The 20,655-nt window shown below is 35.9% G+C and overlaps 1 protein-coding gene across 2 annotated transcripts in view; it reads right to left on the bottom strand.

Moving 5' to 3' along the window:
- Nucleotides 1-4,152: 4,152 nt before the first annotated feature.
- The window catches only part of IQUB (IQ motif and ubiquitin domain containing), a 68,926-nt gene continuing 52,423 nt past the window's right edge, over nucleotides 4,153-20,655 (bottom strand). For both annotated transcript variants that reach the window (XM_057550541.1, XM_007177226.2), the window contains exons 11-13: nucleotides 14,800-15,048; nucleotides 13,913-14,098; nucleotides 4,153-8,886 (exon numbers count right to left, since the gene is read on the bottom strand). In XM_057550541.1, coding sequence (XP_057406524.1) covers nucleotides 8,704-8,886; nucleotides 13,913-14,098; nucleotides 14,800-15,048 — 618 coding nt within the window. In that variant the 3' untranslated portion in view covers nucleotides 4,153-8,703. The remainder of the gene's footprint in view (nucleotides 8,887-13,912; nucleotides 14,099-14,799; nucleotides 15,049-20,655) is intronic.

Genomic DNA, 20,655 nt, shown 5'->3' with positions numbered 1-20,655 from the left:
TTTGCAAATGAAGCAACTGACAAAGGAATAATCTCCAAAATATACAAGCAGCTCATGCAGCTCAATATCAAAAAAACAAACAACCCAATCCAAAAATGGGCAGAAGACCTAAATAGACATTTCTCCAAAGAAGATATACAGATTGCCAAAAAACACAGGAAAAGATGCTCAACATCACTAATCATTAGAGAAATGCAAATCAAAACTACAATGAGGTATCACCTCACACCAGTCAGAATGGCCATCATCAAAAAATCTACAAACAGTAAATGCTGGAGAGGGTGTGGAGAAAAGGGAAGCCTCTTGCACTGTTGGTGGGAATGTAAATTGATACAGCCACTATGGAGAACAGTATGGAGCTTCCTTAAAAAACTAAAAATAGAACTACCATATGACTCAGCAATCCCACTACTGGGCATATACCCTGAGAAAACCATGATTCAAAAAAAGTCATGTACCACAATGTTCATTGCAGCTCTATTTACAATAGCCAGGACATGGAAGCAACCTAAGTGTCCATCGACAGATGAATGGATAAAGAAGATGTGGCACATATATGCAATGGAATATTACTCAGCCATAAAAAGAAACAAAATTGAGTTATTTGTAGTGAGGTGGATGGAGCTAGAGACTGTCATACAGGGTGAAGTAAGGCAGAAGGAGAAAAACAAATACCGTATGCTAACACATATATATGGAACCTAAAAAAATAATTTAAAAAAATGGTTCAGAAGAACCTAGGGGCAGGACAGGAATAAAGATGCAGATGTAGAGAATGGACTTGAGGACACGGGGAGGGGGAAGGGTAAGCTGGGACAAAGTGAGAGAGTGGCATGGACATGTATACACTACCAAATGTAAAATAGCTAGCTAGTGGGAAGCAGCTGCATAGCACAGGGAGATCAGCTCCGTGCTTTGTGACCACCTAGAGGGGTGGGATAGGGAGGGTGGGAGGGAGACGCAAGAGGGAGGAGATATGGGGATATATGTATATGTATAGCTGATTCACTTTGTTATAAAGCAGAAACTAACACACCATTGTAAAGCAATTATACTCCAATAAAGATGTTAAAATAATAATAATAATAATAATAATAATAATTTCTGTTCTTTGTTTCCACACTTTCTCAATATAAGTCTTTCTCCTGGTTCCTTTTGGCAGAACACCCCTAACCACTTAAGGTTTGACACGGCCCAATTCAAATAGCTTGTACTCAAATAAACTCTTCAAAATTTTTAACATGCCTCTACATTTTAACGTCTGTGAAATAGCTTAAGTTTGAGAACTCTGGTAAAAGACCAAGATTCCTCACTACCATACCTTAACTAATTTTTTTTCTGCCCTTCAGAACTGGAATTTTTCTGCTCATATATGTCATATAGAACCATACTGCTATTGTGGATTGAAAGGTGGCTCCTAAAAAAGACATATCCATGTCCCAGTACCTGGACCTGGTAAATGTGACCTTATGTGAACAAAGAATATTTCCAGATGTGATTACATGAAGGATCTCTAGATGAAATCATCCTGGATTACCCAGGTAGGCCCTTAACCCAATGACGAGTGTCGTCATAGAGACAGAAGAAAAGACACAGACACACATAGAGGAGGAGGCCAAGTGACCACAGAGGCAGAAATTGGAGTGATGCAGCCAAAGCAGCCGAAGAATGCCTGGAGCCAGCAGAAGCTAGAGGAGCAAAGAGGAATTCTCCCATAGGACATGCGGAGGGAATGAGGCTCTGCTGAACCTTGATTTTAGACTTCTGGCCTCCAGAACTGTGGGAGAAGAAATCCCTGTTGTTTTAAACCACCCAATCTGTGGTAATTTGTTACAGCCTCTAAAAACCTAATACAGCAGTCCATTTCATGCCCGTGGATCTGATTATCAATTAACCACTGTTATAAATCCCTGCAGGACCAAACCACTCTGCCCCTAGGGTTCTTATTATAACTCTGCCCACTTTTTTCTGATGCTTAAATTTCAGCCTGACTTCTAGCATAGGGGATTGCATTATTCCCATTAAACCAGGCTGTCAAATTCCACTGCAGTCACCACTGTCATCTCCAGCTTACAGGGAACAGTCACCGTAGAGTTTTTCAAGGATGCTGGTAATCCACTTATGATCGCATTTTTTAATGTCTTGGTGAAGACCCTCTTGTGGAGTATAGACACCTTTAAGAGGCGTCTGAGAAAGTTGCACATAACAGATCCACTCCAACAACCCATCTTCCTAATATTTTCCAGGGGGAGTTCCGGCATTTCAAGCTCACTGATATAGGCCACTTTTGAGTTTAGGCTCCAGTTAACACATATAGCAATTCTCAGGGCCTCAAGCCAACACATTAAATCTTGAATTCTAGGCAAGAACATCTATTTGGCTTGATATAATCTTTTGTTTTATCCTTTTTAGTCTAACACCCTTACAATAAATTCTTATATATACTCCCCTGAATCTAAGTAAAAATTGACACACTCCTGAAACTCTTTCAGTATATAGGCTAACTCATACCAGACCATACCTTGTTCTTCCTCACCAGTATCCTTACCTTAGCATGAGATCTAACCTGGGTGCACATCTAATTGACAAGACAACTCTACACACATTACAAGCAGGCTTCAGACTTAATCCTTAGCCACGTATTCACTGTATATGCAGGAGATAATTTCTTTAGAGCTGTCTTAGGGCTTTCTGAATTTCTGTCTGGGTCTGTATTGGACATTTAAGGCTTTCAATATATCCATTTCTTTATGGACTCTCTCTAGTGTAAGAATACCCATCTTATGCCACAATCTTTGTCATCAAACTGACTAATTGCCTTAGCCATTTCATCTCCCTGAGCTTATCCTCCGTCCTGCACCCCATTCCATGCCTCCACTGGCGAAGTTTTGAGTAATCATGATGCTACCACACACTGCATATTACCAGTGTCCCATTTCCTACATGGAGGGTACCCACATGCTCTTCAAACATGTAAGCAGCCCGAGCCTAGGATTATCTCTTAATGTCCGTTTGCTGGGACCACTCCTGGTACCAATTACTGCTTTGTTCATGGTCCAGCAGAACCTGTTGGCAGATCCAAACTGGCTAATTTGAGAAGTATTTAGTAAAAGGACTGTTTACAAAGATGACATTGTTTAAGGAAATCAAAAAGAAAAAGTGAAGCACCTTAAGCACCTACAGCCATTATCACCCATAAGCTGAAAAAGTAAAAAGAAGGAATGAGCCCCAGAACTCAAAGAGAGTTGAAGAGTAGGAGGAATGACCATCCAACCACAGCTGTGGTCTTAGGCAGATAAAAGCAGTCACTTGACAACAACAGACCAAAAGGCAGATGGGAGAAGCCAGGGTAATAAATATCCCAACCTCTTTCTCTCAGACCTCAAATTTCCTGATGATGCTTCCTATTGACCAAACCCAACTGAGGAATATTATGCACTCGTTGATGCACTGCATAAATATCAGCCTCCAAGGGCACAAAGAAGAGAAGAGAAGGGGGGAAGGTAGAACTGAAGAAGCATATGAAGAATATCCAGGAAAAACCATATGCTTTTATCTTTTAATACACTTTTTGGATTTGGTTTGCTAATATTTTGCAGTCAAATGCTCTACCACTGAGCTATACCCCCTATTTACTAATATTTTGTTTAGGATTTTTGCAGCTATATTCATAGTGAAATTGGCCTATCATTTTCTTTCTTGTACTATCCTTGTCAAATTTTGATATCAAGGATATGCTGGCCTCATGAATTGGGGAGTATTCATTCTTTTTCTATTTATTAGAAGAAGAATATCTAGTTAGTAGAATCAGAATCTTTCATTCCTTCAATGCTCAAAAGTGACACAAGATAATTTTATTTGCATTACATTGGACAAAGCATGCTACATAATCCTGCCTCACTTCAAGAGGATGGAGAATTGCAATCAATCACCCAGTGTTCCTAGAAAGAGAAGAGAAACAGCATTTTGTACCTCTTGACTCATTTCTCTCTTTTTTTTTTTCCATTTCTAAGGTTATCTGTATCAAGATGTGTGAAGTATCTGAAATGCTGTCCTAATTGCAAGGTAACAAGTTTGGTGCCACAAGTTCATAAATGATAGTAAAAGACATGAGACTCCTGGGTCAGAGATAAAGCACAATTTATTGTTCACAGAAACAGCAGCAGCCAGAATATCAGCATTTTGCCCTAAATCCCTCAGGGTGACACAAAGTCCAGATGACACATGCACACAGTGAGCTGCTTTATAGACTGGGAATGCTGGGCTTAGAGACTCTGAATCTTTTACAGGGAACAGTAAACACTATCTCTATCTTCCAAGACTGCTTGCTTTACAAACATCCTTGAAAAAAGGAGAACTAAGTACCTCTGCTCAAAAGACATGCAGAAATGTTAAAAACCTATGGAGAATTGTTCCCCAACTGACTTTTTGTTTTAAGCCTACTTTCATACCCAATGTAGAGATTAATTATTCATTTATATTGTGAATAATAATTTATCAAAATAAAGTAACTTCTTTTGCTCTCTTTTTCTTCTCAATTTCATCCTCGATATTAATATTGCCACCAATTATTTTGTTGTCTATTTGTATATGACTGATACAGTTTTACTAAATATCTTTAAATGTCATTTTATTGGGGGCACATATCTGGTACACAGCTTGTAGTTCACTCCTTTGACACCACATAAGAATAACTATCCTCTACTAGAATTTTAACCCATTCAAATTTATGCACTGTGATATTTTTAATCTTGTTTTTCTCATATATACTTCCTGTTAACCTAAAAAAACAAACAAACAAAACCCCTTTATTTCACAATAGTTCCCAAGTTTGTTGCTGTTCCCTTTTTCTCTCTAGAAATGTGGAGTTAATAATTCCATTTTCATTCTGCTAGCAGTTGCCTTTAAATTTTTAAACTAAATATTTGAATACCAACTTTCCTACCTATATATCCATTTACTCGTCTCCCCTTGAAAAGATTTGGAACACTTTTATCCCTCTGAACCCTCCTACAGCAGACATTTAGTGACAATACTCAGGGTATTTTTTTGTTGTCGATTCATATTTTTGTTTTTTGCAGTATAGATTTTTATTTGAAAATTTATTTTTGTTCATTGCATTGTTTCATAACCAAACAAATGATGATCATTTAGAAAGGATCTTGAAGTTGTAGTACTCACTGCCATTTCTCATGTACAATATCATGCCCAGGCCCTACCTCCATAGTTTCGAGGTCAGCTGGAGGACACATAGATTGATGGCATGCTTCCTGCCTAACAATGTCTTCCTGTTGTCTTCACCAAAAAAAATTTGCCTGAAAGTAAAATTCTTAGGTCATTTTTTCACCCTCAAAATTCAAAAGTCTTCAATAGAAATGTTCCTCCTTCACCTTCTGGCACTTAGTGTTGCAGAAGAGAAATCTATGCTGTTGTTATTGACTTTTTTCCTTGTGGCTTTTCCTCTTCAACTTGAATGCTTATAGAATTTGTCCAATATTTCTGAAATCCAGAAATGTCATGAGGTTGTGTCTATGTGTATCTCTATATTAATTTTCCCAGTACTTGCTAGATCCTTTATACAGCTATGGATATATGCCTTTTTAGCTTAGGGAAATTAGCTTTAAATCTCTCTTTGCTAATTGTTTCTCCTTCTCTACTCCATTAGGCTTATGTTATTTCTAGCGTAGACAAAGCAAAGCTGTTAGACTTATCATTTTTGCTCATCTTCCTCATTTCTTTGACTTTTCCTCTGAATTCAAGGGGACTATCTTTTTTTTTTGACCGCACCGTGTGGCACACAGGATCTTAGTTCCTCGACCAGGGATCAAACTCATGCCCCCTGCATTGGGAATGCAGAGCCTTAACCACTGACTGGACTGCCAGGGAAATCTCTAGGGGACTATCTTGAGCTAATGCACCCAATCCCTGTATTAGCTTTAGCTTTCAAGTACCAAATCTGCTCTTCATTGCCATTAGTGTGTTGTTTATTCTAATTCAGCAATTGTTTATTTTGTTGTGGTTATTTATTTATTGTAATGATTTATGTAATAGCAATTTTTCCCAGTATTTTTTTTCCAAAAGATGAAAAATGCTGTCAAATGTCCTTAATATAGTTAAGAGATTTGTTAAATGAATATTTGTTCTCATTCTTCAAAAGGATCCCTTTTTTGATTTTTGAATCTTTACGTATATGGTGGCTATCTTTGGTCAGCTTGTTTTTGCAATATCGGGATATAAAACTTTGTTCTGTTCTACTGTTTAGGCCTCTATCCATATAATATAGTCTTCCTAAAGGAGAAAGAAGGAAACACCTTCTACAGTTTCATTTGTTAGTGGGCCAGGGGAGGTGTGCTCATCAGGTCATAAACTAGAGGAATGCAGGTCCTTCTAAGGCAGGGGAATTTAACTTCTTAACTGGTGGTTGTCCAGTACCCTGGTGCCAGGATTCTAGCAGGCAGCAACTGGACTTCTTCCCTGCTGGCCACTCTCTAGCCTGACACCATCTCTAGCCCCTTCTGCTGTGGATTTTTGGAGACCTGTGTATAATGAGAGCTGTAGTTCCAATGGGATGGAAAAGAGTTTCCCAGAAGAGTTGACCTTATTAAGCAAAGTCTCTCTGTTGTTGAGACTGGTTTTTTTGTTTTTGTTTTTTGCCTTTGTGGTTATTTCCGCAGCCCTAAATTAAGGTGCTGCCCCTTTTCATGTATGATTCAATCGCTCTGGTTGCCCGCCCTCGCTCTGCCCCCCACCAGCTGTACTCCACAAGTCTTCCATTACTATAAGCAAGTGCTTTACTCCTAGGGCAATAGAGGAATTCTCAAAGTCCTCTATTTGCCCCTATCTGACTATTGCCCCCTCCCTGCCTGCTGCCCCCTCCCTGCCTGCTGCCTCCTCAGCTCCTCCTACTTTGACCTGGGGGTTTCTCCTGAACTGTCTTGTGAAAACCTGGTCATTTCCATTGCAGTGTAAACCCACTTTTGTCTGTGTTAAATTTTTACCTGTTTATTAGTGATCAGAATGGTCCCCAATCTAATCCTATCTGTAATTTATTGTTTAGAAAGTTCCCAGAACATCTGAATTGTCTATGAAAACTTGAAAATAACAACAGCTTTATAGTGCTTCCCTTTTCAATGTTTAGTTCCTTAAAAACAATAATCATGTGCCATGCTTTTGCTAAGTAAAAAAAACTGTGGATATCCTAGAAAATATGTTGCTAAAATGTTGGTAAATATTTATGTAGAATAAATATTAATATTTAGATTGAATTCCTTGACTCCTTGATCACTAAACTTGAGAACAGCCTCATTAATTACTGATTGAAATTAAGAGAATTCTCTCTCTCTCTCTATATATATAATATACACATACACACATATATATACTTATATATAAGTATAATATATACAAATATACATAATTATGTTGTATGTGTATGAAATATTGCTACTTGAATTATAGCTCTTCACTTTCACTTTTAATTCTTCTCTCTAGCTGGATGTTTTCTCTTTAGCCAGCCAAATCCACTCTCCCACTTGTCTCCTCTGATCTTTGCCCTGAAGCTATATGAATTATGTCCACAGACTTCTATTTTCTCTGCTTTCCTTTTGGGTTCTTCCAATGGGAAACCCAAGCAAGAGACTGGAGGAAGAGAGAAGTGTGAGGTCAGAATATTTATTTCTCTAGCTCATGAGATCACCTAGGGCCCTGAGAGTTGCTCACTTATCTTCTCAGTTATCTCCTTTACACTCTCTTTCTGGGTTCCCAGACTGTTCCCTCCCCAGATCCATTTGAGATTAGGGTAGACACAGCTTATCTGATAGTGACCCTACATTCCTACACTATTCCCTTAGTTTCCCTACACACTGCTCACGCTTTATAAGAAGTCCCTTTGTAAATAAACTCTCCTTGAATTATCCTATTTTGAACCTATTTCCTGTTAAGACTGACTCATATACCGTTGTTCATCATTGTACGTCCCTGACATGCATGTGGTCAAGGTTATTCCTTTGGTTTATTAGGGAAAGGAATTGTTATAGTTTACTTGACCATTTTTATTGTTCTTACAGAGTTTCATCATTGCCCCACAGGGAGTTTTTCTACCATAGAATAAAATATAGTTCCACTGTTCACCCTGTTTTCCAGTATGGAATGCACTTTTTTGTTTGTTTATAGTTTGTTTTTTCATTGAAATTTTGAGAAGAATGGAAGATGAAAGTAGAAGATAAAATGTGAAGATTCAAATCCCTATATTAAAACATAGCATCTTTTATCCTATATGTAAAGATTTTCATGAAAGAGAATTCTATAATGTTTCCTCTCATCCGTATACTGACTATTCTCTTGTAACTACATTTTTTTCTAAAATAAATTTTTGAGTTGAAAGTTAAGCCTAGCTTTTGTTTGTCTGTTGATTTTAACTATAATATAATGTAGTTGAAATTTTAAAAAATTTTAATGTTAAAATAAGTAAAAATAAAATGTTCTCTTTAAAATATTAATTTCAGTAACAAAATTATATTAAATTTAACACTAACAATAAAGCATTTGTATAGGGATGTTTTCTCTTCATACAACTTATGACACTATGAAAAACAATTAAAATCAATAAAAGATAAAATTCTACTTCCGTATTGTGGGACCTCTGTATTACTCTATTAGCAGGGGACAAAAATGCGAATCATCAAACAAATAGTCCTGGATCTTTTAAGGACTAGGCCTGTGGATATCTATAATCTTAGATGTTGGTTCTGATTGATGTTTCTTTCTGATCTCATCTACTTCACCATCACCAAGTAAAAATGAAGCCAGCACTGGAATTTGTGAAAAATAGTTCTTAGCCAGGAAATGTTTGTGTTTGATCTTGTGAATAAACAAGGGTTCATATCCCTGAAAAGAAAAGAAAATCAAATTCTATTAAATGTCACAAATATATTTTGCCAAGTAAAAACACTTTTATGCCTCAGTGCCTTTACTTGTCAGTTCTTTCAGCCCAGAAAACATTTATTCTCACTTTGTCCATCATCTTTCGGGGCTCAGCTTTTATGACGCTTTAATCTGGAAGCCTTTCTTGATTATCCCTCTGACCTCTCTAAGTCTAAACTAACCCTTCCTTCTTCCATACTTGCAAGCACTTTCATGTATTTTAATTGTAATATTTAGTTCATTCTGCCTTGAATTTCACTATTTACTTGTGAGTCTCTTCCATGATAATAAGGAAGACTCCTTAAAGATTCAAACTGGGTCTTTTTTTTTTTTTAATATTTATTTATTTATTTTGGCTGTGCTGGGTCTTAGTTGCAGCACAAGGGATCTTTTTTTAGTTGTGGCACGTGGGCTTCTTAGTTGCAGCACTAGTTCCCCGATCAGGGATTGAACCTGGGCCCCCTCCATTGGGAGCGTGGAGTCTGACCCACTGGACCACCAGGGAAGTCCCTCAAACTGGGTCTTTTTCATACATGTGTGTCTTGGCACCATAAGGTAAAGAGTCAATCAATATTTTTGTGTGAATGCTCTTGCCACCTTAGTTCTCTTTAAATCTATTTCAATACTGATACAGTTACCCACTTGAATTTTTTTTTCCAAAATTAGTCCTTCCCTCTATATCTCCAGAGTTCAAAATAAAGATCACAATGGTGCTGTGACAACATAAGCTTCTCTTTAGTCACCCTTTTCACTACCTTAGATGTAAGTCTAGGTAGGCATTCTCTTCTGTTTCTCTTCTGTTTCTCTTCTCTGTCTTCTAAACAGAAAATAATCTTCCTGCCTTTATCAAATCTTTGTGCCTTTCCATTTTTATTTGTTCATAATTAATTGTTAGGCTTCTTGTCTCTCCACAGCTATAGCAGCACTTTGAACTTTCTCCGTTATGCAGCTTTGCCACATTATAAGACAATCTGTTTTCTAATGAGAGGGGCACACTGCTAGTTGCCAACCCAATATTCATTCTCTCTTGTACTCATATTTAGAGGCCCGACTCTATATAGGGGCCTTATTTTGTATTTTGTGATGTGTTCAGCTTTCTTAGGCTTTATTATAGCTAGGGGTGGCCATATGACAAGTTTCTGACATATATGTGTGTGTGTGTGTGTGTGTGTGTGTGTATATATATATATATATATATATACACATACATGTGTATGTGTATATATATACACATATATGGCATTAACATATATATTTACATATACACACATGTATATATGTACATTTTTTAAAAAGAAGTCATTGGATAAAGCTTACAGGGAAGCTTTTTAGGAGTGGGAAGACTCACCTGTCAAGTACCTTTAGGCTTTTGCCACATCTAGGAGGTGGATATAATGCAGAAGATAAAGTAGCTATCTGTCTCTAAGAGTACACAATCATTAGGATTAAAGCCAAAGGTTAAATATGGCTGAGGAAGAAGTTAGAAGGCCTGGGTTTCTGAGAGCATTGTGGAGCTACCATACAAGCCCCCAGATGCCAAACTCTGGATTCCTATTATATAAGACAACTAACCCCATATTTGATTAAATCATTATATTGCTTAGTCTGTTATTTGCAGCTAAACTCAAGCAACTGAAACAATGAAGTATTGTATCCATTACATTTCCTTGCTTTTCCCCAAGCACTTATCACAATATCTGGCAGATTCAAAAGCAAATTCTGGTTGAATTAATAAATACTGTCTATTCTCTTTATTAATCATTTTTGTTTTTTGGTTTTTTTTTGGCTGCGTTGGGTCTTTGTTGCTGCGCATGGGCTTTCTCTAGTTGTGGCGAGTGGGGGCTGCTCTTCGTTGTGGTGCGTGGGCTTCTCACTGCGGTGGCTTCTCTTGCTGTGGAGCACGGGCTCTAGGCGTGCGGGCTTCAGTAGTTGTGGCACGTGAGCTCAGTAGTTGTGGCTCGCAGGCTCTAGACCGCAGGCTCAGTAGTTGTGGCATGTGGGCTTAGTTGCTCCATGGCATGTGGGATCTTCCCAGACCAGGGCTCGAACTCATGTCCCCTGCATTGGCAGGCGGTTTCTTAACCACTGAGCCACCAGGGAAGCCCCTCTTTATTAATCTTAATTGACCCTTCTTTTCAACCAAATCACAAATACTACCTGTACCTCCTCCTAAAATTTGTTTTCTGAAAGGTTAGATATCTCCTTACTAAGATATCTCCTTACTAAAGATCCTTCCATAGTGTCAAGTCAAGATAAAGAAAGCCCTGGAGAAAAGGAGCCAAAGGATGTGGCATTCTTAAAGAAAGCATTATGTAGAAATATCCTGGGCTTATTTTAAAGTTTCCTCTCTATGGTATATATGTATATATATACAATGGAATATTATTCAGCCATAAAAAAAGAATGAAATTCCACCATTAGCAACAACACAGATGACCTAGAGAGTATTATACTTAGGGAAATAAGTCAGAGAGAGAAAGACAAATACTCTATATTATCACTTACATGTACAATCTAAAAAATAAAACAAATGTATATAACAAAACAGAAACAGAGTCACAGATACAGAGAAAAAACTAGTGGCTGCCAATGGGGAAAAGGAAGGCGGTGGGGCAAGATAGGAGTATGGATTAAGAGGCACAAACTACTATGTATAAATAAATAAGCAACAAGAATATATTGTACAGCATAGGCAAATATGGCCATTGTTTTATAATAACTTTAAGTAGAGTATAATCTATACAAATATTGAATCACTGTGCTGTACACCTGAAATAACATAATATTATAAATCAGCTATACTTCAATTTTTTAAAAAAAGTTTCCTCTCTACAGACAAATTCACCAGGTCAAAATACTCATTTAACCTTATTCCAACACTTCTTAGCCCATATTTCATTCAAGAGATACTAACACATTTCTGTTATACAACATTAAACAAAACATGTAGAGAATTTTATAGGTTTTCAAAGTGCATAAATAAAGGCAAAAAGTAATCGTTAAAGATGAGAATAGCACAATACGGTACATAAAATAAAAGGAACAATAAGTAACTCTTAAAGAATAATATAATATGGAAAAATATCCAATATCCATTATCCCCATTTTATAGATGAGAAAATTGGGGCATTGAGACATTAACAAACTTGCCCAACTTCTCCCAGCTCATAAGTGATAGAGCCAGAATTCAAAGCTCTAATCTACTCTAATCCTTTATACCAATTTCATGTTTTTCGCTAACCTTTATAAAATTTTGCGAAGCAAAGAAGGCAGGTCTTAAGGTCTTGCAGATCGTTAGTGACAGAAATGGGGAAATACTGGGTCAGGTGTCTTGACTTTAAATCCACTATTGTCCTACTCTGGCCATTGCACACACCAGGAGAAACTGATCTGCCTCATATACAGTTCAAAGAACAGAAGTCTTTTTCCATGCTTTTCCTACAATTTGTATCATGATTGCAGGAGTCAAGATTATTTTAATTTTTGAGTATTTTTTTTACTCAATGAGATAGCAAATACCTCTGTGCATTTAGGAAATTCTGGAAATTACCACAAGACATAAACTAGTCTTTAACTAGGCTGAATATTAATACTTAAAAGATTACACCAGCCCAAAACCATAAAAAGGCAATTTTTTTAGTTTGTCTGAAATGACAATTATATTTGAAGTCATTTCTTTATTTACACTAGGGTTGCTTGGCGTAAATGGAGCTCTATTTACAGAAATTCAATAAGATCCTGAAATTAGAAATGCATGTGAATAGAACATTTAATTTGATACTGCAGGAATTTGATTAAATACACAAAGGGAGTTGTGTGCATTAATTGAAGAAGCAGTGGAATATCAGCTTTGGGAATGAACTTCAATCCCACTATGGGTCCTATATGAAACACTATTGCTAGTATTGGCTAGGCTTTCAGTGATTAAATATTTATGAGGCAGCTTAGTTTACTAAATACAATATTTAACATAGCTTCAGTTTCTTGTTACCCTTTCCTTCAGTCCCTAGAGTAAAATTTTTCTTAGCCTGACTTCTAATGGAAAATTATTTAAAAAAGTTAAAAATTTAACTAGTTTCTCCTCTTTACTCCTTCCCCCTCCCTAATAAAAACACAGGCAGGAAATAGCATGATTCAAAATGACTATTATATTTGAAGTCATTTCTTTATTTTCCCTTAGCTGACATCTTGCATGGAATTAAAGTACAGCAATTTAATCAGTAGAAGGCAGAGAATCAATATCAGCTGTTGGGATCATAGGCTTGCTTAGTATAAATGGAGCTTTCTGGGAACTCATCAGGGACCCCTCAATTCTGTTCATCAAAATGTTTTACAGATTGCATCTTATAAATTACTGGAATTAAATGGTATTTAATTTTTACAGTGCTTTCCCCACTCCTAGTTAGGTGGAAGCAAATGAAAAATGAAGCCTCAGAACTATACCCCATCAGTATGATTGTCATTTAGAGCACAAAATTATGAACAGAATTTATTTGAGAATCTACTGTGCTTTTAGGCAGACTTGTGATGATTAATCAAAGGACAGACTCTAGGTTTCAAAATACCTATCTGGTGATAATATTCATTTATTCATTCAACAAATACTTATTAATTCCCTAGTCTGTGACACTGTTGTAGGTATTAGAGACAGACACAAATAAACTAAACAATATCCCTGTTCTTACGGAATTTACTGTGGAACTAATGTGCTTGAACTTGCTATTATTAGGAGGGTCTGGTTTCATGTTAGGTACTTGAAAGACTTTCAGATGTCTTATCTTTACCTTTGATGTGTCTTAGCTTCCTTTCAATTTTAATCTCTGCCATACATACCATCCATGTATTTCGTTACTGTTATCCATGGGTTCTCTGTTTCTTAATCCAATGGAACTATTTAACTTATGCATGGAATGTAGTAAAAGGCAGTCAAGTTACCTCTAATAATTCCAATGACCAAATTAAGGTCCCAAATAAAGTTTGACCTCCTTACCTCTTCAACACTCTTTAGCTTGAGATGAGTAGTGCCTTCATCTTTGGTAAGAAGAATGCAGTTCCAGGGCGACCACTCCAAGGACTTATCCCACCTGACCATGACCAGATCATTGAGATCGTTCCAGGCGCTGAGCACTGACTGGGATGCCCAGATGTTCTCAGTCAGGTACTGAATATCTTGTAGCTGCATGTCAAAACATTTGTGAAAAACAATGTTTTCTTCTAAACATAAAATTTAAAATTATTCTATTACTTGAGAAAACACATTATACTGAGTATATTTTTTAAAGGAAAACATTATTCATGAGGTTTTCTGTGCACATAGCTTCTTATTTCTCATCAAATCTCTGCTCATTCTGCCCAAACCGTATGTTACCAGTCTCACAGTCATGACTGCATCTTTAACCCAGAGTAAGCTGTGTATATTTCTTCCAGTATGCTAATTTTACCTTACATTTATATGGTATTAAGTAGTTTTCAAAATTCATTAGTAACTATCATCTTATCCTCAGGGTTACTGCAGATCATTCTATTCCCATTTTACAAATGAGGAAATTAAGATTTAATAAAGAATAAGTAATTCGCTTAGTGTTATTAAAAACTTCATTGTTTTAATGAAAAAAGAGGGAAAAGGGAAGAAATGAAATAACTGTTTTAAAACTTTTAAAAAAAAATTTAAACCATATTAGCTAAAGCTCTTGAAATGACTTTTTGTCACAAGGTCTGCATATTAAACTTAGAACTGCCAGAGAGGCAAGCTTCACAAAGAATAAACATAGGAAGAAGAACCATTATTTTAATAGGTTTGGATGGGAAAGCAGAAATCTTTTCTGTAAAATCAATGGACAAATTTCATCCGTGATTGGCAACATTTACTGATCATACCTGCATCAGGAAAGCAATTTTAGAATCATCTTCATAATCAGCTTCTGAATAGTAAAGTCGTTGAAGTAAACATTTGTACTTCAAACATGATTCTCGTTTTTGAGTCTCATTGTCAAGGTTAATGCAGTGACGACAGCGGTAAATGTGGTGTGAGGTGGATGATACAGCAAACTCTGTAGAAGGCAAATACAGCTGGCAACTGAGGCAAAAGTAAATCTTCTTATAAAACTTCAGTGGGTCTTGAGTGACCTAAATGAAAGAAAGAAAGAAAGGAAAGAAAGGAAAGGAAGGAAGGAAGGAAGGAAGGAAGGAAGGAAGGGAGGAAGAAAGAAAGAAAGAAAGGAAGAAAGAAAGAAAGAAACTATAACAGCCAGGCCAAATGCTAAGGGCTAATTTACCTTAGAATGAGACAAAAAGTTGGTTAATTTTAAAGTCATATGTTTTCCTTAACTTCCTACTCTATGCAAAATTTAAATTTCAAGTAGTATTCATTTACCCTGCCAAAATATTAAAAATCTCTATTATTCATAAACTTTTAGATATACATGGTAAAATCACCTAGAAAATTAACTGACTGAAAAAAATGAGTAGGTAGAGGCTTTGAGTTGCAATAGTAAGAAAACTTTCCAAAAAGAAAAGAAAAGAAAGTGCTTTGGCACATATTTTTAAGAATTTAGATTTTTGGTGCTATGCTGTGTTAATTATTTTTACAGGCAATAGCTAGATTCACATAGAAATAAAAGCTCACTAAACCAAGTGTTGTTCTCTTTTCATTTATCTTAACACTAAATTTAGATTGGCTCAATTATCAATATTCAAAATTTGAAACTGCATTATATGGTAGTTCTATTTTTAATTTTTTGAGGAACCTCCATAATGTTACATTTCCACTAACAGTGCACAAGGATTCCCTTTTTTCCACATCCTTGCCAACACTTGTTACCCTTTGTCTTTTTGAGTAGACATTTTAACTTTGGTGAGATGATATTTCACTGAGCTTTTGATTTGCATTTCTTTGATTAGTGATAATGAGCACTTTTTCATGTACATGTTGGCCATTTGTATGTCTTCTTTGGGAAAATGTTTATTCAGGTCCTTTGCCCATTTTTAAATTGGATTAAAATTATTTTGTCATTGAGTTGTACATGTTGTTTTTGACACTAACTCATTGGATAAATGGTTTGCAAATATTTTCTCCCATTCCATAGGTTGCTTTCATTTTGTTGAATTCTTTCCTTTGTTGTGCAAAGACTTTTTAGGTTGACACAATCCCATTTGTCTATTTTTGCTGTTGTTGCCTTTGCTTTTGGTGTCATGAGCAAAAAATTGTTGCCAAAGTCAATGTCAAGAAATTTTCCTCTATGTTTTCTTCTAGTAGATTTACAGTTTCAGGTCTTACATTTAAATAATTAATCCATTTTGAGTCGATTTTTGTATGTGGTGTGAGATAAGGGCCCAATTTCATTTTTTTTTGCATGTAACTGTCCAGTTTTCCCAACACCATTTATTGAAGAGACTGTCCTTTCCCCGTTGTGTATTCTTGGCTCCTTTGTTGTAAATTAATTGACCATATAAGTATGGGTTAATTTCTGGGCTCTCGATTCTGTTTCATTGATCTATGTGTCTGTTTTTATGCCAATAATATACTGTTTTGATTACTATAGCATTGTAATATAGTTTGAAATCACGAAGCGTGATGCCTCCAGCTTTGCTCTTCTTTCTCAAGATTGCTTTGGTTACTCTGGGTCTTTTGTGTTTCCATACAAATTTTAGGATTTTTTTTTTTTCTATCTCTGTGAAAAATGCCATTGGAATTTTGATAGGGATTGCACTGAAGCTGTAGATCACTTTGGGTAGTATGGACATTTTAACAATATTAATTCTTCCAAAATTTTCTTAAATACAAAACAAACAATAAAAGCATGATCCATTTTAAAAATGAACAAATTGAACATCATCAAAACAAAAACTTCTGCTCTGTTAGAGATATGGTTAAAAGAATAAAAAGACAAGCCACAGACTGAGAAAATATTTGCAAATCATGTATCTTACAAAGGACTTATATGCAAAATATATTAAAAATTTCAATAACGAGAAAATAAACAACTCAACTGAAAAAATGGGAGTGACAAAAGATATGTGGAGACACTTCACCAAAAAGATATATGGATGGCAAAAACGTGCATGAAAAGATGCTTAATATTATTACTCATCAGGAAAATGCAGATTAAAATACTACACACCTATGAGAATTCCAAAAATGAAATAAAAACTGACAATACCAAGTGCTGACAAGGATGCAAAGCAACTGGAACTCTCATACATTGCAGATGGGGTGCAACATGGTATAATCAGTTTGGAAAAATGTTTGGCAGTCTTTATAAAGGTAAATATGCATTTACCATATGACTCAACAATCCCACTTCCTAGGTATTTAACCCCAAACAACCAACTTACACAAAAACTCACAATTGAGTGTTCGTAGTGACTTTATTCACAAAAGCCCCAAACTCTAAACAATTTAATGTCCTACAATTGTAAATAGATAAACTCTGGTACACCCAGACCATAAAAATATTATTCAGTTGTAACAAAAACTAATGATACACTGAAAAAATATGGGTGAATATCAAATACAATATGCTAAATGAAGGAAGCCAGTCTCGAAAGACTACAGGCATACCTTGGAGATATTGCAGGTTCAGTTTCAGACCACTGAAGTAAAACGAATAATAGCAATAAAGCAAGTCACACGAATTGTTTTGTTTCCCAGTGCATATAAAGTTATGTTTACACTATACTGTAGTCTGTTAAATGTGCAATAGCATTAAGTCTAAAAAAACAATGTACATAATTAAAAATACTTTATTACTTAAAGATGCTATCATCTGAGTCTTCTTTTTTCTGGTGAAGGGTCTTGCCCTCCTTAAGGGCTACTGACTGGTCAGGGTGATGATTGCTGAAGTTTGGGGTAGCTGTGGCAGCTTCTTAAAATAAGACAACAATCAAGTTTGCTGCACTGATTGAGTCTTCCTTTCATTATGCTAACGGTTTCTCAGTAGCATGCAATACTGTTTGACAGCATTTTACCCACAGTAGAACTTCTTTCAAAATTGGATGACTCCTCTCAAACCTTGCCACTGCTTCATCAACTAAGTTTATGTAATATTCCAAATCATTTGTTGTGATTCCAACAATCTTCACGGCATCTTCACCAAAAGTAGATTCCATTCCAATAAACCACTTTCTTTGCTCAGCCATAAGAAGCAACTCCTCATTTATTAAAGTTTTATCATGAGTTGGAGCAATTCAATTACATCTTCAGGCTCCAGTTCTAATTCTAGTTCTCTTGCTATTCTCACCACATCTGCAGTTACTTCCTCCACTAAAGTCTTGAATCCATCAAAGTCATCCATGAGGGATGGAATAAACTTCTTCCAAACTCCTGTTAATGTTGATATTTTGACCTCTTCCCATGGGTCACAAATGCTCTTAATGGCATCTAGAATTATGAATCCTTTCCAGAAGGTTTTCAATTTACTTTGCCCACATCCAGCAGAGGAGTCATTATCTATGGCAGCTATAGCCTTATGAAATGTATTTATTTATTTTTTAAAATTATTGAAATATAGTTGATGTACAATATTATGTTAGTTTCAGATGTTCTACATAATGATTTAACATTTGCATACAATATGAAATGATCATCTGGATAAGTCTAGTAACCACCTGTCCCAGTACAAAGTTATTACAATATTATTGACCATATTCCTTATGCTGTATATTATCTCCCTGTGACTTATTTACTACATAACTAGAGGTTTGTACCTCCTAATCCCCTTCAACTATTTCGCCCCCCCGACCCTCTTACTTCTGGCAATCACCTGTTCGTTCTCTGTATCTACGAGTCTCTTTTCGTTTTGCTTTGTTTTTTTATTTTTTAGATTCTACATATAAGTGAGGTTGTGCAGTATTTTTCTTTCTGTCTGACTTATTTCACTTAGCATAATACCCTCTAGATCCATCCATGTTGTAGCAAATGGTAAGATCTCATCTTTATGGCTAATACTTCATTGTGTGTGTGTTGGTGTATATATATATATATATATATATACACACACATACCACATCTTCTTTATCCATTTGTCTATCAATAGATAATTAGCTTGCTTCCATATCTTGGCTTTTATAAACAGTGCTGCAATGAACACTGGAATACATATATCTTTTCAAATTAGTCTTTTCGTTTTCTTTGGGTAAATACACAGAAGTGAAATTGCTGGGTTACATGGCAGTCCTATTTTTAATTTTTTGAGGAACCGCCACATTTCCGTAGCGGCTGTACCAATATAAATTCTACCAACAGTGCACAAGGGTCCCCTGTTCTCCGTTTCCTCACCAGCCTTTGTTATTTGTTGTCTTTTTGATGATGGCTCTTCCACAGGTGTGAGGTGATATCTCATGGTGGTTTTTATTTGCATTTCCCCGATGATTAGTGCTGTTGAGCACATTTTCACGCGTCTGTTGGCCATCTGTATGTCTTCCTTGGAAAAACGTCTATTCAGGTCCTATGCCCATTTTTAATCCTGTTGTTTGTTTTTGATGTTGGGTTGTATGCATTCTTTGTATATTTTGGATATTAACCTCTTATTAGACATTTCATTTGGAAGTATCTTCTCGCATTCAGTATGCTGCCTTTTTATTTTATTGATAGTTTCATTCACTGTGCAAAAGATTTTTAGTTTGATGTCCTCCCATTCACTTATTTTTGGCTTTGTTTCCCTTGCCTGAGGACACGTATCCAAAAAATACTTCTAAGACCGATGTCAAAGAGCATACTGCCTAGGTTTTCTTCTAAGAGTTTTAAGGTTTCAGGTTTTACATTTAAGTCTTTATTCCATTAAGTTGATTTTTGTATTTGGTGTGATAAAGTAGTCCAGTTTGATTCTTTTGCATGTGGCTGTCCAGTTTTCCCAACACCATTTATTGAAGAGACTGTCTTTTCCCCCAGTGTGTTTTCTTGCCTTCTTTGTCATAGATTAATTGTCCATATAAATGTGGGTTTGTTTCTGGGCTCTGTATTCTGTTCCACTGATCTATGGATCTGTTTTTGTGCCAGTACCATACTGTTTTGATTACTGTAGCTTTGTAGTAGTCTGAAGTCAAGGAGCATGATACCTCCAGCTTTGTTCTTCTTTCTCAAGATTGTTTTTACTATTCAAAGTCTTTTGTGTTTCCATACACATTTTAGAACTATTTGTTCTAGTTCTGTGGAAAATGCCCTTGGAATTTTGAAAGTGGTTGCATTAAATCTGTAGATTGCCTTGGATATTATGTAATTTTAACAATATTAATTCTTCCATTTGTTTATGTCATATTCAGTTTCTCTCATCAATGTCATAGTTTTCTGAGTACAAGTTTTACCTCGTTGGTTAGACTTATTCCTAGGTATTGTATTCTCTTTGATGTAATTATAAATGGGATTGTTTTCTTAATTTCTCTGAGAGTTTGTTATTAGTGTATAGATATGCAACAGATTTCTGTATATTAATTTTGTATCCTGCAACTTTACTGAATTCATTGATGAATTCTAATAGCTTTTTGGTGTTATCTTTAGGATTTTCTCTACATAGTATCATGTCATCTGCAAATAGTGATAGTTTTACTTCCTTCTTTCCAATTTGAATTCCCTTCATTTCTTTTTCTTGTATGATTACTGTGGTTAGGATTGCCAATACTATGTTGAATAAAAGTGGCAAGAGTGGGCATCCTTGTCTTGTTCCTGATCTTAGAGGAAATGCTTTCAGCTTTCCACTATTGAATATGATGTTGGTTGTAAGTTTGTCATATATGGCC

This window comes from Balaenoptera acutorostrata, chromosome 7 (genome assembly GCF_949987535.1).
Source record: "Balaenoptera acutorostrata chromosome 7, mBalAcu1.1, whole genome shotgun sequence".
Lineage (NCBI taxonomy): Eukaryota > Metazoa > Chordata > Mammalia > Artiodactyla > Balaenopteridae > Balaenoptera > Balaenoptera acutorostrata.
This window is presented reverse-complemented; position numbering and strand designations above follow the sequence as displayed.